This window comes from Desmodus rotundus, chromosome 4, assembly GCF_022682495.2.
Source record: "Desmodus rotundus isolate HL8 chromosome 4, HLdesRot8A.1, whole genome shotgun sequence".
Classification (NCBI taxonomy): domain Eukaryota; kingdom Metazoa; phylum Chordata; class Mammalia; order Chiroptera; family Phyllostomidae; genus Desmodus; species Desmodus rotundus.
In genome coordinates, this window is record NC_071390.1 from 18,602,406 (window position 1) to 18,627,025 (window position 24,620).

The window sequence follows — 24,620 nt, forward strand, 5'->3', positions numbered from 1 at the left end:
GTCCTCGAGGACCCTGCCCCTGTCCCCACTAAAGTAGGCTGACCTAGAAGGTCTACTACATCTGTTGACTTCAGGGGTTTCTGACTCTCAAGACCAGTCCATGCAGCAATCCAAATACCCCAGAAATCGGGTCAGAGTTTAAGTCCCCTGACACCTTAGGGCAGGGTTCCCAATCTCCAGGCCTTGGACCAGGCCTGTTAGGAATGGGGCCACACAGCAGGATGTGAGCTTGAATGTCATATGCTTGAATCGTCCCAAAACTGTCCCCCCACCCCAGTCTATGGAAAAATTGTCTTCCACGAAACCACCAGTCCCTGGTGCCAAAAAGTTTGGGGACTGCTGCCTTAGGGTGTATTACTTTATCACCACCCCTGCCTGAAGTGATAGCAAGGAAGATAAACAAAAAGACCCCAATCTTTCAGGACAGAGGATAATTAAGTAAGGAAGAGACACTAGGAACATTCTTTCTCTCTTTCATAATACTATACAAGCAAATGCCATCGGAGACCAGAGGCACTTAAACAGGCCAGACCAGTCACACATGAAACTCAGCAAAGCCGAGGATGCCTGTGAACTCTTTGGAAAAGATGCTGGAAGAAGGTGGACACCTAGGGAGGGTGAGGGGCCACCAAGGCAAAGCTGTGAACCACAACAAGTGTTCACATTGGATGTGCAGAGGAAACAGCTCCTCCCACTGCAGAATGTGCCTGCCTGTTAAATATCTCCCACAGGAAGAGTGAAAATACCATTCATTTGCAGCTCAGTAGGATATAAGAAAGAAACAATCAAACAAAAAGAAACCTAATGCTTTTTCCTTATGACAATGCTGCCCAAGCAAAGACTAGAAAGGGATTATGTTAGGATAGTTACTCCACCTTTGTTTAACCAGGTATTGAATGAGTAAAGAAGGGGCTTTCCTATCAGTCAGTCCTATTCTTGGGGCATGTTTGATGGCTGAATCACTCCACAGTATAACATTTCTAGGTGACCTCACTTGATGGAGTTAGAACATGTAGTATTCATAAAGAAAATTTTATTTCTCAATGAAGATTTTATTAATAGTGTTGATGAATAGTATGCCCCATGCTCTGCCTAATCCACAAATATTGTGGGGCAGGAAGGAGGAAGAGGATAAAAGTGATAGCTCCTTATAATCTCCAACACACTTTCCCAGCCATTACAAGGATCCTCATCTTAGATAAAGAGCAAGTATGAGGCATGCGTGGGGTCAGATCTTCCTCCTGCGCCCTTGACAGAAATCACTTCTCAAGCATGGTGTTCTTCCTACAAATCCCCTCCAGGCCACTACTTTCCATACTTGGAAGTTTGCATGGGAGAAGAAATGTGCCATTCAAGAAGAATCTATCCTTAGATATTTGCAAATCTTCAAATTGTGAATAACAATATTTGAACGATATTACTCCTGAATTGCATGTTCACTCTATTTGTCTACATCCCATATGATAAATACGATCAAAGTCTTTTTAACACCATCTTTCATTTCAGTGTCTTGTTTTTGGCATGGCTATTCTTCCTCTGTGTTTCTCCACCGCCTCCAATCCCACCTCACTCTACACCATCCCTCCCGAAGAAGGAGTTTTAAGGCTTCTTGTTGTTGATTTTTTTTTTATTTTTACTACTCCATAAGAATCATGACTCAAAAAGTAGAGGAATATAAAGTTAGTTGAGATGGGCACTCTTAGAAGTAAATTAGGCCCATTCAATTGTTAATGGATGTCCATGGGCACATAGTCTGTGCCTGGGATTCAAATTTGTGTCCCAGAAAAATGACAAATCACTTATGTGCCATGGTCTTCAGAATTGCTAATAAACACAGTACTTAAAGACTTATAACTTACAAATTAGAAATTAGAAATGCAGAAATGAAATTGCCAAGTGTCCAACTGATCGTATCTGTTCCTTCAATAACTGCATGAAATTGATGAGAAGAATAGTGTTCCCATTACATGGATGAAGAACACCCAGCTTAAAGAGGCCCTGTCTCAGCCAAAGCTATACTCTACACTCAGAAATATGCATCTTGTCTTTTCTCAAGGAGGTTCCACGAGGATATTTCTACTCCTAACCCATGGAGGCTATGTCTCTCAAACAGAAGTGGTTTAGAGCTTTCAGCGGCCTCGAGTTCTGTCATTGAGGGAAAAAGAAGTCTATGTAAAAAGTTGTTCTTCTTCTGTGACTCCTATGACATCTAAAAGAATAATCACGGCAATTATACATCAGAAACAAAGAAGCGATAATTACAAAAATGAAATTTCCAGCTACCACTTGGCTAGCTAGCACGGGCACTAACTTTTATATTTCCCCATGGGGCATATATGAAAGGAGCACCGAGTGGAAGAGAGATGAAACACAATTATTAGAACCCAGGGATTTATTCTCTCTGCTGCACAAAGGAAGGGGGAGGGTGGCAGCAGCTGGAACAGTCTGCTGTTGCTCTTGCAAAGATAGAAAAACGTGGCCCTTCATCCCCTTTATTTTAATTTCCTTCAGAAACAATGACAAGGCTTATCCAGTCTATGGTAGTTTCCTTCTCCATCAACATGACTTCCTAGTTAACTAGCTGCCTTACTATCCCTAGAGCTTGTTCAAGGGACGCTGAGAGACAGACAGCACGCTGAGACTCTGGTCCATGTTAACCGAGCAAAGGCTACAGTTCCGCAGCCAGAATACTGGAGAAACAAATATTCCCTATTTCTGCCCCAGTCTACTGAAAAAATCTCAATAGTTCCAAGTACACACCAAATAATGATTGTAATAATTGTTACAGACCAAATAATATTGGTCTGAAAAGCACAAAATAACTGGGGATAGTCCAGGCATTGAATCAAGAGCAATACTCCAACTCCCTTTGCTCTTCCAGGACTCTAAACTATACGAATAAAACGCAGTTGCTTTTCACAGTATGCTTCGGAAGTCATCATTTTTAGCTCCAGACACAGTTTTGTGGGTCCTTCCAAAGACGTTGGTGTAGACGTGCATATGTACAAGGTGCTCACCACCGCTAGCTCCCTGCTACATCCACCGCACACCCACCCGTGCCTTATGTAGGGCATAAGTGCCACATCATGACTTCTTAAGGGAATTGCCCTAAGGTATTCAAAGGAGACATGAAATACTACTTTCAAACACTGTGAATTTTGGTTTTGTTTTACGTTAGGCATATAATTAAGCATGCAATACTCTTTAGTGTATGCTTCCTAATCTTGAATGCTTTGACTTTCTCCTCTACTGAAAAATAAGAAGTATTTCATGGAAGAGCAAGGAAGAGCAAGAGGTAAAATTATATCAGAACAAGTTTATCTTGTGATAACCAAGGTGAAAATTGTATGGATCTATAAAGGAACACCAATTAATAAAGTCACTTTCTGATTGGGGGAGGGCTAATTCTCCATATGGAATATGAACTCACTCCTATAAAAGCTTTTTTTCAAAATGTGCTCCCCAGAAGTTGTTCTGAAGGATTTATCTGTTGTGAACACACACACACACACACACACACATTTTGTAGTAAAATAAGTGTAGAAATAAGTCATTTGAAGTTCAGCAGGCTTCTTCACTCAGGGCCTCCCCAGAGTCTGATACCCTAACACAAATCCTGAGTCTTCAGGAGGGTAGAGCTGGCCAATCATAATTCAGATTATCTGACTATAAAATCACTTATGAGAAGAGAAACTTTGTGGGTGTGACTAGTGTTCTTCAGAGGACATTTTAGGAAATATGGCCTTTTACAAAAGGCACATAAAAGATTTGGGGGTTTTTTTTCCAAATAGAAGGGAGATGAGTACATAGCTAAGAGGGTCTAGCCATGAGTTTCTCATTGAGCTCTCTAGCCCAGTGCTTCGTGAACTTTAATGTGCATGTTAAATCACCAGGGAAGCTGTTACATGCTGGCTCCTGATCGGTATGTCTTGCTGGAGAATCTGCATTTCTAACAAGCTCCCAGGTGACCCTGATATTGCTGGTCCAGGAACACCACTTTGAGAAGCAAAGGACTAGAACACATGTGCCTTCAATGATGAAGGTGCCCAGGAATTGTTCATCGTGCTTTGCCCTCTGATAATTCTTTATCCAAGAAGGTGAGTCTGTGGCAGAGTCTGCAGATGGGGCTTACCAGTAAAACCTGTTGGGGGTGATGCGTTCATGCATGAGTTGCCAGCGTCTCCCAAAGTCCATGGAGCTGTAGAGCTGCAAAACAATGAAGTGAGGAGAGCATAAGCACTTTCAACATGACTACATGGGTCTTCCCCCTGGAGAATGACATTCCAACCCACCAGAGTGCCTCATACGCCCAAGCAGGCGTCTGGTGTATCCAGATAAAAATACATGTACATGAGTGCACTGTGCTTATTATTGTGCTTTCTAGCACAAGTAGGTTCTTAGTATGTATGCAATTGACTGATGGTTTTGAGCTGAGTATAAATCCATTTCTGTTGCCATCCATCATTCTCTCCTTTAGAGGTAAAATCTTTAATAAAAGTATGTCTCCTTCTTCCCTCAAAGCCCATGAAAGTCTTTAGCTACATCTAAAACAATTCAATTTCAAAAGTATTTATTGGCAAGTCCTACATGTAAATGCTCTGGTGGGTATCAATACAAAGAAGAGGCAGATTCTGGGCTCAGAGAGAAAATGGAACACCTATGTAAAAATGGTCATCAGCTGGGATCTGAGCTAATATTATATGCAAAAGACTGGGCTCCTTCAGTGTCCTTTCTTACTGCTCCCATATATAATCTAAACAAAATGAACCCCTCAGTGTCACTCGTGATACCAGGCTCATATAGACTCCCATGTGCTTGCAAAATGGCAAAGATAAGGCCCCTCTCGTGCCCAAGTAAAAATTACCCATCCGTGCAGGACCAGCACAAGTACGGCCTCCTCTGCAAAGCCTGTTCTGACCACTTCAGCCCACTCATCATTCCTCCTTCCCAATTCACTGTACTCATCTTTGGTTTCCATTGAGCACTAATCACAGGCTAATAGATGGTTGTGTCTTTTGGATTTGGCTGTGTTTAGTTGTGTTTACATTCCTTGAATACATATAAAGGGTTCACCAGATATCTGTTGCATAAATCACTCATTAAAATAGGCAGGTTAGGATGCAGAGCAACTCAGAGAATGAGAAAAAATTCCAGGAGAGCCCCCAGAACTTTGAAAAATTTTTAAAAATCTCTGCATGACTAAAGAGTCAGATCCCACATTCACTTATTTTATGGATGTAGAGTCTGACCCCTTTGTAACACATAAGGGAAAGTGCAGCATACCTAAGAGACCAGTCAGGAGACTGGGGTTTCTTTTCAATAGAATGCCCGATAGTACAATATCTGAATCTAAGAATGAAATAATAACAGTAATTCAACCACATTGTTCTTTCACATACAGTTGAGGCTTAAAAAGACACTGTAAAAAAGGAAGAACAGTTATTACTAACTTAAACTCCTGTTCCCAAGCATTTTCTGGTCACCCCAGGCAGAGTTAACCATGCGCTCCATGGTGTCACCGCTATTTTTACAGTCTGCCTCTAGGAAGTTGTTCACACTAACCATTTATGGTTGGAAGCCTCTCCTCCTACTAAACTATGAGTCAGAGAGGGGCAAGGATCATGCCTTACTCACATTTACGTACCAGTGGTTAAACAATTCTGGGCACCTAACAGGGAACACACAAACCTCTTTCATGGTTAAGGAAACGCAGTCATGGAGAAGTTACGTTTTGGTCAAAGAAACTAGAATTTAAGTTTTCTGGTGCCTAGCTCACCTCTCCTTCCATGTAATCATGGTGTCTAGATGATAGTGAAGATTTCAGCATGTTTATATTTCTCCCACAAACTTTTATAGGTAGAGCAATTGAGAAAGGCAAAAGTAGGTGGCCCTCAAGTTCATAGAAATGGTGTCAGTTGAAGTATATTCCTGTAACCACATCCCCGGAGCTGCTCACCTAGAGGGATGCACTGTCCAGCACAACACACCCAGGCAACTTTGCTGTCTGTTAAGTTCTGAGACCATAATCTTATAGTCCATACAGAAATAATTTTTGAATAAATTCCTGGTAATTTCAAAAATGGTTTGAGAGGTTTGGGAAAAATTTGGCCCATTTCAATTTAATTCAGCAAATATTTATTGAACACTGGTACTATGAACTACATAAAAAGTCTCTTTTTTGTCCAGTGAAGGACAGATGTGTTCATCTGCATCCCCATTTTATAGATTAAGATTCTAACACTTAGTCTACAAAGTGACTGCAGCAACAACACGGAAAACCAGGATGCCATCCTGATTCAGCTGACGGCAAGCTTATACTATACCACACCAACTCTACACCACCTCTCAACTCTCACCACATTTACCCAAACTGGGCTCTCACTTCATGAGTAAGTACTAACTACTGTGCGTGTCCAACTCTGCGCAGGGGGAAAACAGGCAACACTCTTCCCCACCACCTTCTGTCCCTCTCTTTCTTTATCAGCTCAGTGAACAAACGATACTAGCTCTGTACCATTAAACGACAGAGCACACAGAGCCACATCCCAGTCTGCAAGCAGCAAAAAGGGTAACTGCTGACCATTGGAATATACGTGCAGATGCACCACACAAAAGGGGGAAAGGGGGCAAAGGCTAAAGCTCTAACAGGGGTGTCCAACCTTTTGGGGTCTCTGAGACACACTGGAAGAAGAGGAGTTGTCTTGGGCCACACATTCAATACATTGTGACACATAATCACACAAATACCTCATAATGTTTTAAGTAAATTTATGATTTTGTGTTGGGCCATATTCACAGCCATCCTGGGCCACATGCAGCCCACAGGCCACAGCTTGGACACCCCTGTGAGGAACGGGCAAGACTAACAGGGGTAGACATGGAACAACAAGGTTTCCTGGAGAACTATATCCTGAGCTAGGCCTTTGGAGGTAGGTGATGTGCACAGGCGAGAAGGAGGGTGGAGATTGTACTGAGTGGAGGAGACAATAAGAACAAAGGTGTCAATACGGCCAAGGTCTTGGGCTTGGCTTGTAGAGAAGCTGTTCGGAGGATGGAGGTTGGTGATGACTGTTGCTGGCTGAGAAGACAGAGGTTGCCGGTCTGGCTGCCCATTAATCCATCTCTCTTTCTGCCCATCCATCCATCCATCCACTTGTGAATGTTTCCATATCTATCTGTATGTATATCTATCTATGTTGGGGCAGTTTGGGAGGAAGGACAGGGTTTGTGAGGACCAGATGATCCCACTGAAAAGCATAGATCCATAAATTTTACTGCAAAAACTGAGTTTTCAATGCAGGGTTTTAAGAAACGGAACACTCTCCCTCCCATTGCAGGTGTCTGAGAGATGGATGCTCAGACTTAAAACACATGTTTCCCAATTAAATACAGAAGAGACTTTAGTTGGAGCCCTCTATATCCCACAGATATTATTGGAGTCTCTGTCAGCCCTGATTCCAATCATAGCAAACATCCCCAAATTCCTCCAAGTGAAATCCAGCGTGACTGTGTCTGCCACTGCTGCAAACTCCACAGGCAGGCCAGGGGTAAACCATGAGGGTCGCACTGACACTGTGGGGGTCTCCATTTCCTGGAGACATGATCAGCCCTTCTATCGTGGAGAGTCCTGGTGTGGCGGGCTGCCGTCCGCCCCAGCTCCTGCTAGCACTCAGCCTTGGGAACAGCATGGCTCCTCTCCTCTCACACATGGCTCCTCTCCCCTCTTTGTACCAGAGAAAGAATAGGAGATGAGCTGCTGATGTCCTCATCCAAGCCTGTTCCACCTCCTGCCTCCCCTGTTTCTGGTTTTGCTTTTTCAGCTCTTCAGTTTGACTGATGGGAGAAAAATTAAATTGAATTCTCTGCCTAGAGGCTGATTCAGATGGACGGAAAGAGCAGGCTCCTATTCATTAAGGGCCTTGGGTTAGCTACTTGTGTCTCTCAATCTAGTAAGTTTTTAGCTGAGTGTGAAACAAATTTTATTCTACCACAAGGTGAATCTTTGCAGGTTTCTGTTCATCCATTTCTTCATTCATTCATTCGCTAAAAGTGTATCAACCAACTGTTGTGCTTCAAGCACTGAACTAAGTGCTGGACTTACCGAGGTTAAAAACTCCACGAAGAGTGGAAGACATGTACTCAGACAACTATGCTGCGATGCGAGCAATGTTACAATATTAATACTAGTTATCTCTGCAATGGCAAGATTGTGGGCCATTGGTGCTTTCTTCTTTAGATTTTTTAATTATTGTGAATATGCATTACTTTAGTAATTAAAAAATTAAAGCTCTAACACTCAATTAACATAGGGGTACTTATATTCATTCAAATTAGCATTTCAAGTTTCTTAAGATAAATCCCCACAAGTGGAATTTTTGGGTCATAAGACAGTTTCCTTTTTAATTTTGTGAGGTAACTGCATACTGCTTTCCACAGTGGCTGCACCAATCTGCATTCCCACCAACAGTGTAAAAGGGTTCCCCTTTCTCCACATCCTCACCAGTACTAGTTGTTTGTTGATTTATTGATGATAATCATTCTCACCAGTATGAAGTGATACCTCATTGTGGTTTAAATTCACATTTTTCTGATGATTGGTGATATTGAGCATCTTTTTATACCTCTATTGGCCATCTGTATGTCTTCCATGTTTATCACAGTGTTATTTACAATTGCCAAGATTTGGAAGCAGCCCAAGTGTCCATCAGTAGATGAATGGATAAAACAACTATGGGACATTTACACAATGGAATATTACGTGGCTGTAAAAAAGATGAAAATTTTACCCTTTGCAACAGCATAGATGGACCTGAAGAACATTATGCTAAGTGAAATAAGCCAGTCAGAGAAAGAAGAATGCCATATGATTTCACTCATATTTGGAGCCTAATGAACAAACTGAACTAACAAGCAAAGTAGAGACAGACTCATAGATGGAGAGCAGGCTGACCGTTCTTGGCTGGAGGTGAGGGTGGGTTAGGGGGTGGAGGGCTTGAACGAAAAAGGAAAAGGACTCAGGGACGTGGACAGCAGTGTGGTGAGTGCAGGAGGGAGGGGGTGGATGGAGGTGGAAGAGGGTATGAAGTGGAAAAATGGTAATGGAAAAAATACAGTAAAAAATAAATTGAAAAAATAAAAATAAATTTTTACAAAGTTGTAACACTCAAATAAAAATGAAGCTCATAGGTACATAGGTAACCATTAAATAGTAAGTGTTAGAAGAGTATCTAATGATATGAAAATGTTTATAATACATAATTTATTTCAAATAACTATAAAACTTTATAATTTACTTTTAAATTTTATATAAGATACTACAAAACTTGCATACATTGACATGAACTTTATTTAAAGTAGATTGCAAAAAAACTTGAAACTTATTAGAAGAAAGTATGCCAAAATATTAGTAGTTGTTATCTCTGAATTGTGAGATTATGGGTAAGTTTTATATTTTTTAATTTTCCATCACTTTCAGATTTCTTTACAATGGATATACAAGGTTGGTCTAGAAGGTATCCAGCCATGTAATAAGAAAAATAGAGACATTTACTGAAGATATAAGATACAAGAAACATTGTACATAGGACAATGACGCCTCAGTCCCCTTTAAAAGTAGGCACCTTGGGACCTCACAGAGTTCTTCCAATTGCCATCAGCTGCCCCAGCATATTCTCCTAAATCTCAGTGATGGTCTGAAATTTCTTCTCTTTCAAAGATGATTTTAGTTTGGAGAAAAGTCAGAAGTCACAGGGCTTCAAATCTGGCCTGTAAGGGGGCTAAGTCACCTAGTGATTTGATGTTTTGCAAAAAAAACTCTGCATGAGATGTGATGCATGAGCAGGCACGTTGTTGTGGTGAAGCTGCCAATCACCCGCTGCCCATAGCTGCGGCCTTCTGAGTCATCTGAGTAGTTTCCAGGAGGAATGTTCAAGCCTGGTGCAAAATTTGATGCATATTTGTTGTTCTACTTGCTCAGTCATTTTGAATGTGACGGCCCCACAGTACACATGCTCACTGAATGGAATCCAGCGCCCCCACTGACTAGTACAGTGAAGTTGTCATTGCTCACACATGTGCATTCCAGTCCACTCTCCTTGGCTGCCAGGTTACATCGATGTCACACAAACCACTCTTGTTACATTAACAATGGCTGGAATTTTTCTGGACAGACCTTCGTATACCTTCATAGTAATACAAGCCTGTGTTTTTTTAACTTATATTTTTATAGTAATAACTTTTTATAATGTACACATCATATTTATCTCTAGCACTACTTTTGAAAGATCCAAGAATAAAAATTCCAACTTTTTCATGAGGGGTCTGGAATTAGACATGGCACTATGGGATTTTCCATAAAACATTTCACAGAGATTAGCACAAATAGTGATGAGTCCTTACTTGGACGCGCATTTGTATTAGTGCACATGGTGTTTATATAGTCCTGCACGCCTTCGACCCAGTAAGTTTCATGCAACATTAAATTAAAGTGTAGTTTCTGAGCAATGAATGTTTTTAAAAAGCATTTCTTGTTCACACAAAGGTACACATACAAGACCATGTTGTCCTCCATATGCTGCCTCATAATGCCCCTCCCTGCGTGCACATCATTCCTGACCTTTTACCAGAGAACAGTCTAGATCCTCTTCTTTCCCTCCTTCCCCTGTCATGGTCTCATATCTGCTAATGTATTCAGTGGCAACACGCACACAGCCCTAAATGAATCATCGGAACAGCTGGAAAATATGAAAGAACACGCTCTTTTCCTTATTGATTCAGTTATTAGTTCCCTAATTACATCAGCCTGCCAAGGAAAAGCATCTGATAGCTGAAGAACTAAAAAGGCAATTTAATCAATGTAATAATGTTCCACAGGAAGAACAAATTGTATCTGAAAAGCTTGATTCAAAGAATAATATGATTGCATCGGGAGACTATAGGTTAAATGTGTCTGCCTTAAAAAGACACATTGAATTTCTAATCCCCGGTATCTCAAAATGTGACATTTAAAAATAAGGTCTCTGCAAAGGTAATCAGATTAAAATGAGGCAAGGGCGGGCCCCAATCCAAAGTAACTGATACCCTCATAAGGAGAAAACATTGGAACGCATATGCAGACAGGCACAGAGGGTAGACAGTGTGGAAGCACATAGAGAAAGCCATGCAAAGACAAAGGACTGGAATGATGTATCCACAAGCCAAGGGATGCCAAAGACTGCTGACCGATCCCCACCCACTAGGGATAAGAAAAGAACCCCTCACCGAGTTTTAGAGGGAGCACGATCTTGATAACACATTGATTTTGGACTTCTAGCCTCCCAAGCCATAAGACAACAAAGGTCTGTGGTTCTAAGTCACCCAGTGGCTGTTACATTGTCACAGCATCCCAAGGAAGCTGATGCAGACATCTTACACCTGCCACCAGGAGTAACAATGACAGATCTTGCTACATTTCTCTGTCATTTTGTTTTCTCCATTTCCTGTCATTTAGTTGTCAGTCCAGAATTCTGGTTTAGGGCCACTCTGTCGACTCTGTGGTTAAAAGCCACACTCTCACTTGCCAGTATTTCTCTGTCCTATGCATTTTCACTGCACCTCTAAGGACAGTTTTTAAGAATAAATGTGAATTCATAATAACCACATGGTGGCAAGCAGACATAATCAGGAAAGGCAACAAAATACGCGTTTTTATGACAGTGTTTGGTATTCCAGCTAGATGCCCTACAGCCAGCAGATCTCCCATGTGGAGGGAAGGATGGTTGGAAACTCATTTATACAAAAGCTCTCCCCTGTAGGCAAATCCAAACTTCAAGCATAACTATCCTGATTTTTTTTTCTAAAACCTATGGAGTTCTAGTAGGCTTCTGATAAATTGTGGTCATGAGAATTTTGTCAAATAAAATGAGGCTGATTTCTGCTCCAAATAAGAAGGGCTCTGCACCTATTTCCTTGGTAGCCACAGAACAGGTGGGAGGGCTTGCCTGGCTCCATAGGGCTGCGGGGAGAATCCGCTGGGCTGTGGCAGTGTTTACGGCACGCAGGAGAGAAAACAGTGCCACACAGCAGCAGAGTCCTTCCCAACATGTGCCTCTGGTTCCTCCCTCAGACACTCTCCAAAGAACTTATCCCTTGATTCCTGGTAAAGACAATCCCACCCAGTGTCACTCTCAGCTCTGAGTACATTTTCCTTGGCCCTTGGAAGATCTAAGGCATCTAAACCATAAAAATATTTATTAAAAAAAAAAAAGACATAGGCATTCACCTAGTCATGGCATTTTTTTTTATAGGATGCACCATTTTTCTTCCCTTTTTGAAGATTTCTAGACATACAGGTTTTACTTCTCTCAGATGGCTTACATTGTTCATTTCTTCATTTAATAAACATTGATCAAATGTCTGTCAAGAAGCAAGAACATTTGAGAACCAAAGAGACAAAAAGTCTTTGCCCTTGGGAGCTTTACATTCTAATGGAGATCAAGAACTCAAATGACCTCAAGTCCATACTGTGAATATGTGAGCAACTAAGAAAAATAGTACAATTACCCTGGCTGGTGTGGCTCAGTGGATTGAGTGTGGGCTGGGAACCAAAGGGTCGCTGGTTCAATTCCCAGTCAGAGCACTTTCCTGGGTTGTGAGCCAGGACCCCAGTAGAGTATGCGTGAGAGGCAACCACACATTGATATTTCTCTCCCTTTCTTTCTCCTTCCCTTCCCCTCTCTTTAAAATTAAATTTAAAAAAATACTTTAAAAAAAGAAAAATAGTACAATTATTTGTGTTCTGTAGACACAGTTTCATTTTGCTGGCACTTAAAATATTAAGGAAACGTCTTTGCCTATCCAAGAAGATTTCCCCATTTTTATTAAAATGCTTGGCTATCTTTTGCTGTGCTGCTTTTGACAGAGCTCAAAACAGGTTTCATTTCCTTTCACATCTAAGAAAAACACAGCGTAAGTGAGATAATTCTTGACAGATGACATTTTACCATGATGCTGGGGATGCTGGGGAGAAACAGGGAATCCGGTGAGCCCGCACTCCATCTAAAAGTGGGTTTAGCTGCTCCTGAGCTGAACAGGAGAGCTGATCCAGTGTGGTCAGGTTTTGCAATTTTCCAAAGGAAACTGAAATTTCAGATTTTTTTATGGGAAGTCTCCATATTTTTCAACTCTGGCTAAAAATGTAAGAATTTAGAACATACTTCAGGGCAAATGTCTTGACCCAGACGGCCAGATGCGACTTGAGGGCCACCGTTATATGACCTGAGACTTAGTGTAGTTTCAAACAACTGTCTGAAGGAAGGCGTGGCTCTCGCTCACCTGAAAGTAGCATCACCAGATACAGCAAATAAAAATACAGCAAGCCCAGGTAATTTGAATTTCAGATAAAAGATAAATTTTGGGATGTATGCCTCGTGTAACATCAGGGATAGGCTTTTATTTTTTTAAATGATGTAATTTATCTGAAATTCAAATTTAACTGGGTGTCCTGTGTTTTACCTGGCAATCCTACCTTGAAGTCCTTCCCCATTTCATTGCTATGCGTCTGGATGATAAGACACACTTCTCTATAGTATGCTTCCTTATACTTTGATATTGGATGCCACCAAATAAATAAAAGAAACTCAAAATTATCATCAATGTGCCCTGTAATTAATTAACTCAAATTAGTTCCCTCAACATATTTAGAATTAATTCAGCATCTAGCATGCACTAGACTTAGTATCAGGTGTGATGATACAAAGATGAATAGCACAGGGTTCCCTGAGCTCCAGAAACTTAGAACCTAGATGGGAAGAGAGATATGTCAACAGGCAAGTGCAACACAACACAACAAGGCCAGCGCCAATAGAGGCAGAGGAGTTCTGGGAGAACTCAAAGGAAGGAGTGGTCAGTTCTGCTGGGTCGGGCACTGGGCCATGAGCTGAGTCATAATGAATGAGTGGGAGCTGGCCTGAAGGATAAGGTCCCCCAACACACTGCAGCTAACAAAGGTAAAAAATGCTGGTCATTAGGGAAGCTGTTGGAAATAAAACAGAAACATTATCTCATCCTCCTACAAATGTATAATTCACTTGGCCTGGGATCAGTGAACTTTGGTCTGATCACCACACCTGAAAGGAGAAAGACCAGGGATGGAGAAAGATCCAGACCAGGTCATCTAGGGTTCAAGAGGAAGAGGAGACAACAACTCCCCAAAAATGTAGGAGGATAAAAGGCAGGCTTGAAGATGGGCTGGGAGCATGAAGGCTATAAAAGCAGAGACATGTAGAGAAACACATACTTGAGTTTCAAAACTCCCTCCCTTGAAACCTAACAAGCAAGATCACGACACCAAAAACAGGACTATTTTTAAAACTTATTTTTAAAAGTAAATTTATAAGATTCACAACTCTAAGAAGTTGATGAAAAAGGCATAAGATATTCTATAAATGGTATCAAACATGGTTTGAGACTCAGTGCTTCTCAAAATTTTTCAACAAAACATCTCCAACAGCCAAAGTGAATAAAGCATCTCACCAGGAATCTGGAGGTTCGATCATAAGCAGTCGGACATAAGAGCAAATGTTTTTATGTCTCAAACTCTTCCTGTGAATTTCCTTGGATATTTTGTAGACTTCTGTATAAGATGTCAGGGCTTAGAGTAAAAGATGAGTCTCCAAGTGAGATAAATCCTGCAGAAAGACCCTCCATATCTATTATACTTTCTTTTCATCACTGCCCCTAACGTGCATTTTTGAGACCCAGTTTGAAGAAGAGGGGAAAGTGACACCGAGAATGTCTGATGAATAATTAGGAACTGGGTATTGTTGATGAGGGAACTCATTTAACTGTCTCAAGTGTGTTTTGTGCCAGGTGGAGTTGTGGTCATTTCTTAGTACCTATGACACTTGGACTTGATATTGGGAAAGACCCTATGGACCGGATTTTCATTTAAATCTCCTTAATTAGAAGGAACAAGGGTGGGAGAAATGTAGTTTTGGCGATGTCATACTTGCAAGAAAGTGATTGCACTAGACCCTAGGGCAACATAGTAAGTCTGATTTTGCTTAACTATGCCTCCAGTTTCAGAGGCTACACGTGTATTTAAATAACCACAGCCCTCTGCCTTGAAAGTCAGTGTCCTACTCCCTGCCAGAGGTGCTGGTAACTCTGAAGGCCCATTTGAGAACACAAAGTACAGATGATGCTTGCTCCCATGTTCCCCAATTCCCACCCCACAGTATAGTGTGCTTTTCTCCCATCAGACATGTAGAAAGTAGCTCACACTGATTGATGTCTACCCTCTATCGACAGGGAGACAGCATGCCCATTTCCCACCAGTCTTTCTTCCAGGATTCTCTCTTTCCCTGCTTCAGGTTTCAGAAACACTGGCCTTCTTTTGGCTTTTCAAACATGCTATGGACTCTCTCCAGTCCAGGGTTTTTGCACGTTCTGTCCCCTCTACCTAAAATCCCCTTCTTGTCTCTGCACTTCTCCCTCTTTCCATTCATGTCCTGAGCTCCTACTCATATGTTGGGTATCAGCAGAAGTAACACTCCCTAACGGTAGCCCTCTTTGGCCCCCTCCTGCCCCAGATGGCATCAGGTCCTCTTATTATCTGCTGTCAAGGCTCTTCATTCTCTTATTTCAGAACATTCATCGAAGTATGAAGTTATTTACTTGTGTAAGTGTATGATCTATGTCTGCATTCCATTCCAAGTAGTAGAGATTGCTACTTTAATAGTCACTGTTTAACACAGTGACAGGTAGAGGAGAATAGATGCTCGACAAATATTTGCTGAACAAATACATGAATATTCCTCTTCAAGTCTTCAAAATTCTATTCCTTCTATATAAAAGGTTTCTTCCCTTCCCAAATTTGTCCAATTCTATCTTATTTTCAATATTAGTTCAAATTGTTTCCTTTCTGAAGCCATCCTTTGCCACATGTGGCCAAATGAGGCTAGATTACAATAGGAACACTAAAGAACTACTTCTTTTGTTTTTTAGAGAGAGGGGAAGGGGGGCAGAAAGAGAAGGAGACAAACATCAATGTGTGGTTGCCTCCCACACACCTCCAACTGGGAACCTGGCCTGAAACCCTAGTGTGTGCCCTGACTGGGAATCAAACCGGTGACCCTTTGGTTTGCAGGTCAGCACTCAATCCACTGAGCCACACCAGCCAGGGCAAGAACTACTTTTAACAGCAAATTCACAAAATTCATTACCATAAGAAGTTGGTGAGAAAGAAAAGGTGCCTTATAAATAGTATATCTCATCTCATGTTTAATACCCAGTGTCCAACTAGATTCTAACAACAGGTTTCTCTTATAAACTCTCAAAATATTTTTATTTAACATATCCAAATATTGATCTATTCATTCAAACACTTATGCATCAAAACTTCAGGTAATCTCTTCAAATAGATTACAAGCTCCTGGATGAGAGGGCTCCCATTTGAAATCTGGATCCCCCACTCACAGAATCTGCCACTGGGCTGCCTGACAAAATTGAATCAGAAAACAAAAAACTTTTGTAGCTGACAGCAGCCTTAGAGATCATCTGGACAATTCTTTTACACACGAGGAATCTAAGGCTCACAGAGCTCAAGTGACTTGTCTAATGTCACATAGCTAGTTAGTTGTAGAGCTAGAATTCAAAGCCAGGGTCCAGACTTCTATCTCAATGACCCCCTTTTTTTTTTTTTTTGCTGTACAGTGCTCTTTTTTTGTTAACTGCTTGATTTTAAAAGAAAAACAAGTTAATACAACCTCATAGGAATAATGGCTCATTTTGGGTATGCTAAGCATGAATAACATTATACCTTGAATTTGTCTAGCAGTTTTATTTACAAATCATCTTCACAATTGATTTTATCCTCTTTTATACTGAAGAGTATTTTCTGAGCTAACAGTCACATAAAATAATCTTACAATTTACATAGTATTTGCTAAAATCCACTCTTTTGTCTTCAAAGTCTTATTCTCTTGATCATTTTCTGTTGCAATCAGATTCTATTCATTTTTATACATTATGATTCAGAAATGTCTCATATTAAGCACACAAATGTTGGCATTTCTCTGCGCACTGACTTTTTCTGTTCTGACCCACATGCCCCTCCCCCTCCCCCACGCCTGTGTTTTCTCTATCTTTAATGGTTTGGTTTCACATCATATCCTATTATTAGCATCCACTTCGTTGCCTACTACTATCCTGTCCTTTTCACTGTGTCCAATTTGTCCTTAACTCTTCCAAGTTCAGATTTTCTTCCTTTCCAAAGACCTGACTCTAAAAGAGGTGAGGAGAACATAAACCTCTCAGTTTTAGGGCATTTATTTAAGCTACTATCTCTAAGTAACAAAACAGTAACACCTGCTTTCATTTTGGAGGAAATGAAGGCATTATTATCCCCCGGTATGTGAAACAACATTTGAAACATACCTCCAGGTGGACACTAAAATATGCTTATCACTGTTGTACTAATATATGGCCAGAAAATCTAAGCATTCATTCAAACTCAATATATTTTTAAGAAGTGTGTACTTTAAAGGGTATTATTTCAGATGAATAAGAGGAAATGAAAAAACTAATTATGGAGGACTTTCTTGAGCAGGCATTTTTGTATGGGTTGTCTAGTTTACTAAACACCAAATATTTCTGTCCACACTTCCTGGAGGAAAACACGGAAGCCCCATGGTCTTTATAAACTTGCACAAGATCTCAAAGCCCATTCTAGAACATCTAATTCCAAAAATCATTGTTCATTCTAAAACACCTACTTGCCAGAGAAAATACGTATTTTCAAGAAAATGCCCTGAATTGTTTGAAGGAGCTCAAACTATCTCCTAGAAGAAAAACTGTGGAGACTTAGGATGGTTGGCACTGAAACCTGACCAATGGGCAGAGGGGTGTAGAACTGCTTTCAAATGTGGAATACGGTTCTGTGGGAAGAAATGAGACTTTCTTCTGGGTGACTGAAGAAGAAAGGAGTAGATCCAAAAGCTCAAGCATAGAAGGAAGTAAATGTTGGCTTGATAGAAGAAATAATATTGTAATGGAAAGAACTCCCTGAGGCAGGAGGAAGCTGCCTTGCAGGACATCAAGGTCTCCAGGGAGGTAGGGAATGTTTTGAGTGTAAGCTGGATGAGCACTCTGATCAAGGTGATACTGTCAGGAAACTGAAGTGTCAGCTGGGATTTAAACCAATGAGTTCTTAGACCGTTGAAGGTTTTGGATTCTTTGTCCAAGAGTAATAACCCTAGGAATAGAACCCAAGCAAATATTCACTCTTGATACTTCCTAACATTTGTAAAAGCTGGTAGATAAACTTTTTAAAAAGGCTCTCAAATGCTGTGAGAAAGGTCCAGGACTCTGTGTGGCAGGCTTTGGTGGATTCAATTAGCCTCCCTTTATCTGCAGCGTTTGGAAAGGGATTTCAGGCTCCTGCCTTCAAGAGGTCGAATTGATTTCCTCACATGTGGAAATGAAGTCTTCCTTCCCTGGGTTGGCATCAGAATGCAGTGGAAATGACAGCGTTCCAGCTCTGAGTGTAGTCCCTGAGAAATCGTAAACACTTCTAGTCACTGAAATGGCGTCACCCCCAGGTAAACAAGCCTGTGCTTGCCTGACAGAGGATGAAAGATCACATAGAAAAGAACTCAGTATCCCGGTGGTGCCCATCTCAGACCAGGACACAGCCAGCTGAGTTCTAAAGGTGAGAGCCCACCTAAGGTGAGCACAGCTGCCCACTCAGCCACAGCTGACCATAGACACATAAATAAACCTAGCTGGGGCCAGAAATATCACCCAACTCACCAAAAGTTATAAGCAATGATGGATGTTTACAGTTTTAAGCCTCTAAATTTAGGAAGAGTTGGTTATGCAGCATTAGCTAGCTGATACACAGACTTAGAGTGGAGTCTTAGCTCTATCAATGACCTAACTAGGCTGTTTTGAGGAAGACTTTAAATTTCTCATTCTCAGTCTTCTTATATAAGTATAATGAATGGCTTTCTCTAGAACAGTGGCTCTCAGGTTTCAAAGTTATCCAGATAACTGTTTAAAAGAACTTCTCCAAAATTCTGATTCAGGAGGTCAAGAGTGGGATGTAGAAATCTGCCTTTTAACAAGCTAGAAGATCATTCTAATGTAAATGTAAATACTAAGGGATCACACACTGAGGAACTCTGTTCTAGACAGTTCTTATTCTTAGAACAGACATTTATTTTTTTAATTATTTTATTGTTGTTCAAGTACAGTTGTCTGCATTTACCCCCTACCATCCCCCGCCGCCACCAGCCACCCTCACCTCCCTCCCCTGATTCTACCCCCCTTGGTTTTGTCCATGAGTCCTTTATAGTTGTTCCTGAAAACCCTTCCACCTTTCCCCCCATTATCACCTCCCACCTGCCCTCTGGTTACTGTCAGTTTGTTCTTTATTTCAACATCTCTGGTTGTATTTTGTTTGCTTGTTTGTTTTGTTGATTAGGTTCCACTTAAAGGTGAGATCATATGGTATTTGTCTTTCATGCCTGGCTGATGACACTTAGCATAATGCTCTCCAGTTCCATCCATGGTACATTTACATAATGGAATACTATGCAGCAGAAAGAAAGAAGGAGCTCCTACCCTTTGCGACAGCATGGATAGAACAGACACTTATGACTAAGCTTATTCTCTTACCTTGAGTCAGCCCCCCTCTATCACAGGTAGATGATGTCTAGCTGAATATTTGGAGTTCAGCAGTGGTGAGAGTACCACAGGCTTGCTCTAGAGCTTATGAGATAAAATTGTTTTGACCTTAAGTCAGACACCTTTTGACTCATGGGAACCCACTCCTAGCTTCATAACAGAAGCCATGACCTTGACAAAGGATATGGGCAGATTGTTTCCACTTAAAATCATTCTGTCCAACTGCCAGTGCTGGAGCACAATTAAATAGCAAAAAGCATAGCTTCAGCTCAAATGTGCAGTAACAGCTGGACTGTGTTCCCTGAAAGTGCAATGCATTTATTACACCGATAATTAGACTTCCCTCTAGATACAGAAGTGTTATGGTCTGAGCATTAAGTAAAAGGGACCTACCACAGCCTGGATAGCCCTGCCTAAAGCTTTCAAAAAAGTGCTGATCTTTGGGTTCTAAAATGGGGAGAGCAGGGAGCTAGGGCAAAGGTAGGAAGGTAGCAACTGCTTCGAGGTTCTCTGTTCATAGCTTTATTTTTTCCACATTTTTTTACGTTGTTCAAGTACATTTGTCTCCATTTCCCACCCCCACCCCAGCCATCCCCACCTCCCACCCTCAATCCTACCCCCCTTTGGCTTTGGCCATGTGTCCTATATACATGTTCCTTGATGACCCTTCCCCCTTTTCCCCTGTTATCCCTTCCCACCTCCCCTTTGGTCACTGTCAGTTTGTTCTTTATTTCAATGTCTGGTTATATTTTGCTTGCTTGTTTCTTTTGTTGATTATGTTCCACTTATAGGTGAGATCATATGGTATTTGTCTTTCACCTGCTGGCTTATTTCACTTAGCATAATGCTCTCCAGTTCCATGCATGCTGTCACTATAGGTAAGAGCTCCTTCTTTCTGTCTGCTGTGTAGTATTCCACTGTGCAAAGGTACCATAGTTTTTTGATCCACTCAGTTATTGATGGGCACTTAGGTTGCTTCCAGCATTTGGCTATTGTAAATTGTGCAGCTATGAACATTGGGGTGCATAGGTTCTTTTTAAGTAGCGTTTCAGGATTCTTAGGGTATAATTCCAGCAGTGGAATTGCTGGGCCAAAAGGCAGACTCATTTTTAATTTTTAAGGAAATTCCGTACTATTTTCCACAGTGGCTGCACCAGTCTGCATTCCCACCAACAGTGTACTAGGGTTCCCTTTTTTCCACAATCTCGTCAGCACTTCTTGTTTGTTGATTTGTTTATGATGGCCATTCTGACAGGTGTGAAGTGGTATCTCATCATGATTTTAATTTGCATCTCTCTGATGGCTAGAGATGCTGAGCATCCTTTCATGTCTCTGGGCCCTCTGTGCATCCTCCTTGGAGAAGTATCTGTTCAAGTCCTTTGCCCATTTTTTAATTGGGCTGTTTGTCTTTCTGGAGTGGAGTTGTGTGAGTTCTTTACATATTTTGGAGATCAAACCCTTGCCTGAGATATCATTTGCAAATATATTTTCCCATAAGTTTGGTTCTCCTTTCATTTTGCTGATGTTTTCTTTAGCTATGCAGAAGCTTTTTATTTTGATGAAGTCCCATTTGTTTACTCTTTCCTTTATGTCCCTTGTTGTAGGGAACATATTGGTAGAAAGTATTGATGTGTGGAATATCTGAGATTTTCCTCTCTAAGTTCTCCTCTAGGACTTTTATGGTGTCATGTCTTATATTTAAGTCTTTTATCCATCTTGAGTTTATTTTTATGTATGGTATAAGCTGGTGATCAAGTTTCATTTTTTTTTTTGCATATAGCTGTCTAGATTTCCCAACACCACTTGTTGAAGTGGCTATTTTACATTAAGAGGCTATTTCTACATTTTATGCTTCTATCCCCTTTGTCAAATATTAATTGACCACAGAGGCTTGGGTTTATTTCTGGGCTCTCTATTCTGTTCCACTGATCTACGTGTCTGTTCTTATGCCAGTAGCAGACTGCTTTCATTTCTGTGGCCTTATAATATAGTTTGATGGCAGGTATTGTCATCTCTCCTACTTTGTTCTTCTTTCTCAAAATTGCTGCAGCTATTCAGGGTCATTTATGGTTCAAAAAAAATTTTTGAAATGTTTATTCTCTATCTGTGAAATATGTCATTTGTATTTTAATAGGGATTGCATTGAATTTATAAATTACTTTGATACTATGGACATTTTGATGATGTTAACTCTTCTAATCCATGTTCATGGCCATAATAATCCAAATCAGTAGCTCTAATCTCTGCATTAGAATTGCCTGGGAGTTGTCAACAATACTGATGCCCATCTCAGAAAAAATAAATCGGAATCTGTGGGAATAGACCACCTGGGCATAGTTATTTTTAAAGCTCCCCAGGTGATTCTAAAATGCAGACATGGTTGAGTACTATTGGTCTAAAGCAGAGGTTGGCAGACTATGATCCACCCATTTTTGTAAAGAAAGTTTGATTGGAACATAGCCATACTCATTCAGAGTTGAGTTGTTACAACAGAGAACATATGACTGGCAAAAATGAACATACTTACTATTCAGTCCTTTATAGAAATTTTGTCCACCCCTGCTCTTAGGTACTGACATCCGTTTTTCCATCAGCAGAAGCTCAAAGTACATAATAATAAGAACATGTCTAACAAGTATGTATTAAGTGTCAGGCACTAGGGTAAGTGGTTTGCATCATCCCATTTCGTCCCTGTGACCATCCTACAGAGAAATTCTAGTTATCTTCATAGGAATGAAAACAAGATTTGGAAAGGACTAAGTCACTTGACCAAAAAAACAAGTGTGGAGGTCAGATGCCAACCAAGCTGTCTGATTCCGTGGCCCATGTACTCAGTAACCACACAGCCAAAATTCACAACATGGAAACATGGAACTTCTCAGCCAGGCTGTCGGGTGAGCTTGGGCAGGCCACTTCAAGGGGTGGAGATGGGGGAGAGTTTCTAAGTATCCCCCTCTAAGAGCTGTGCTAAGATTAGGAATAGCATGATGTCTCATAAAATTAAAATGTCTGGCAGACAAAAACAACTGTCAGATTTTTTTTCTTAAGACATTCTTGACTGCATGTCACTGAAGTTTTTTGTCCATTAGATCAATCAGTAATTTAGTGAGCACGGGCTCATGAACTAGATGAACTCGGCATGGTTCTATGTGCTAAGCATACAGCAGAGAACTAGATGCTGGAAAACACAATCTGCAGATCCCTGACTTCAGAGTAGTAGGGAAAATGGGCAATAAGCAAATGGATACTTACATATATATATATACATCAATAGGAAAACAAATATGTGTGAATTAATTTATATATGATTTTCATTGTCATAATTGTAATGGTTTTTAAAATCAGAGCAAACACTGATCTAGCAAATACTAAACCAATGTGTTTAGTGGAAATACAAGCTTGGGTTCCTGTGAGTTTTGGGTCACAATACAGAATGGGCAGAAGTAGGTTTACAGTTGCTCCTATAGCAAATAATATAATAATTAATGAATGAATGATATAAGAATAAACTGTTTTGTATACCCACAACTGTAAACCAACTTTTGCCTACCCTTGTGTTTTCATCAAAGAATCAATACACAGCCTTGTTTTAAGTGTGTTTCTGTTTAAAGACACCTTGCTTAATATATCTTGTGAATTCATTAACATTGACCTCATGGCTAATAGCAACATAACTCACGCCTGAAGGCAGCTTAGCTAACGCAAGCATTTACTACCTCAGGCACATCACAGCCTTCTCGTGCTTAGGACACTAGATAGCCCCTCAGCAGTGTACTTGAGGGTCATTTGTAACAATGAATCCACCAAGAAAAAACACAGAACTATACCAAAAAATGGCATAAAACAGACCATGAAAAGGACAATTGTTTAGAGTATGAGAACTAAAACAAGAAAGTAGGGAATCGCTTTGTTAAACCTCAGCTGAGAACACGTTGAGAGATTTGGCCAACTCAAACGTTTTGCCACTCCTCCATGTCTGTGCATGACCAAGAAAACATTGTGAGTGCCAACAACCAAGTTTGTCGAGTAGGTAAGTTCTCAAATATGGAATCTTGGAATAATGGGGTTGACTGTATAATGTCATGCAGAGACAACTAAGAAGAAAATTAAAGCAGGGTAAGGGGATAGAGGATGACAAGTGATACTATTTATTTTGTGAAGGCAGCCAAAGAAGACCTTTCTGAACAGTGAACATTTGAGCAGAAACCTGAATGAAATGAAAGGTCAGGTGATGCAAACATCTGGAGAAGAGTGACCTAGGGTAGAAGAGGACTAAGGACAAAGAGCCAGAGGTGGCAGCCTGGGTGGCATATTAGAGGAGCCCTCCACTCCACTCCAGAGTAGCTACAGCAGTGGGCCAGAGGGAGAAGCATCAGGAGACAAAGACAGAGAAAATGAGGGTCGACGTCCTGTAAAAGGCATGTCTGCCCAGATTGGACCTTGGGCTTCCTAGTCTGCATGATGGAAGTGCACAGCAGTGTCTGAGAAGGCTGCCACGATATGATTTAAGTCTTAAATCTGCTCTATGGAGAGTAGGAAGTGGGGCGACCAGAGAGGAAGCAGAGAGACTACAGAAGAGATGGCTGAGGTTGTCTAAGGAAGGTGGGAGGTAGCTTGATCTGGCATGCAAGTGGTGGAGTTGGGATGGTGGAGGGATTTGCAAAACATTCCAGAGGTGACATTAGTAAGATTCAGTAATGGAATGGCTGTGAGGTCTGAGAGCGAAACAAGGCTCACACAGAACTCTGGGACTTTGTACTCTGTCAACTGAGTAGTAGAGGAAGATGAGAGAACTGATCACAGAGATATATTTGGAAGGTAGAAGTGACAAAATTTGCTGCGGCATCGGAATTGGGTTAGAGAGAAAGATGTCTCCAAGATTTTGTGGTGTCATTTACTGCAATTCAAATCTGGAAAGGAATGAGTTTGTGAAGATTTCATGAGCTGGTTGCATG

At 40.9% G+C, this 24,620-nt stretch overlaps 1 protein-coding gene across 1 annotated transcript in view; it reads right to left on the minus strand.

Moving 5' to 3' along the window:
• SORCS3 (sortilin related VPS10 domain containing receptor 3) overlaps positions 1 to 24,620 on the minus strand; it is a 545,108-nt gene that overhangs the window by 192,366 nt on the left and 328,122 nt on the right. Inside the window, exon 5 of the mRNA XM_024555801.3 lies at positions 4,133 to 4,206. Coding sequence (XP_024411569.3) covers positions 4,133 to 4,206 — 74 coding nt within the window. The remainder of the gene's footprint in view (positions 1 to 4,132; positions 4,207 to 24,620) is intronic.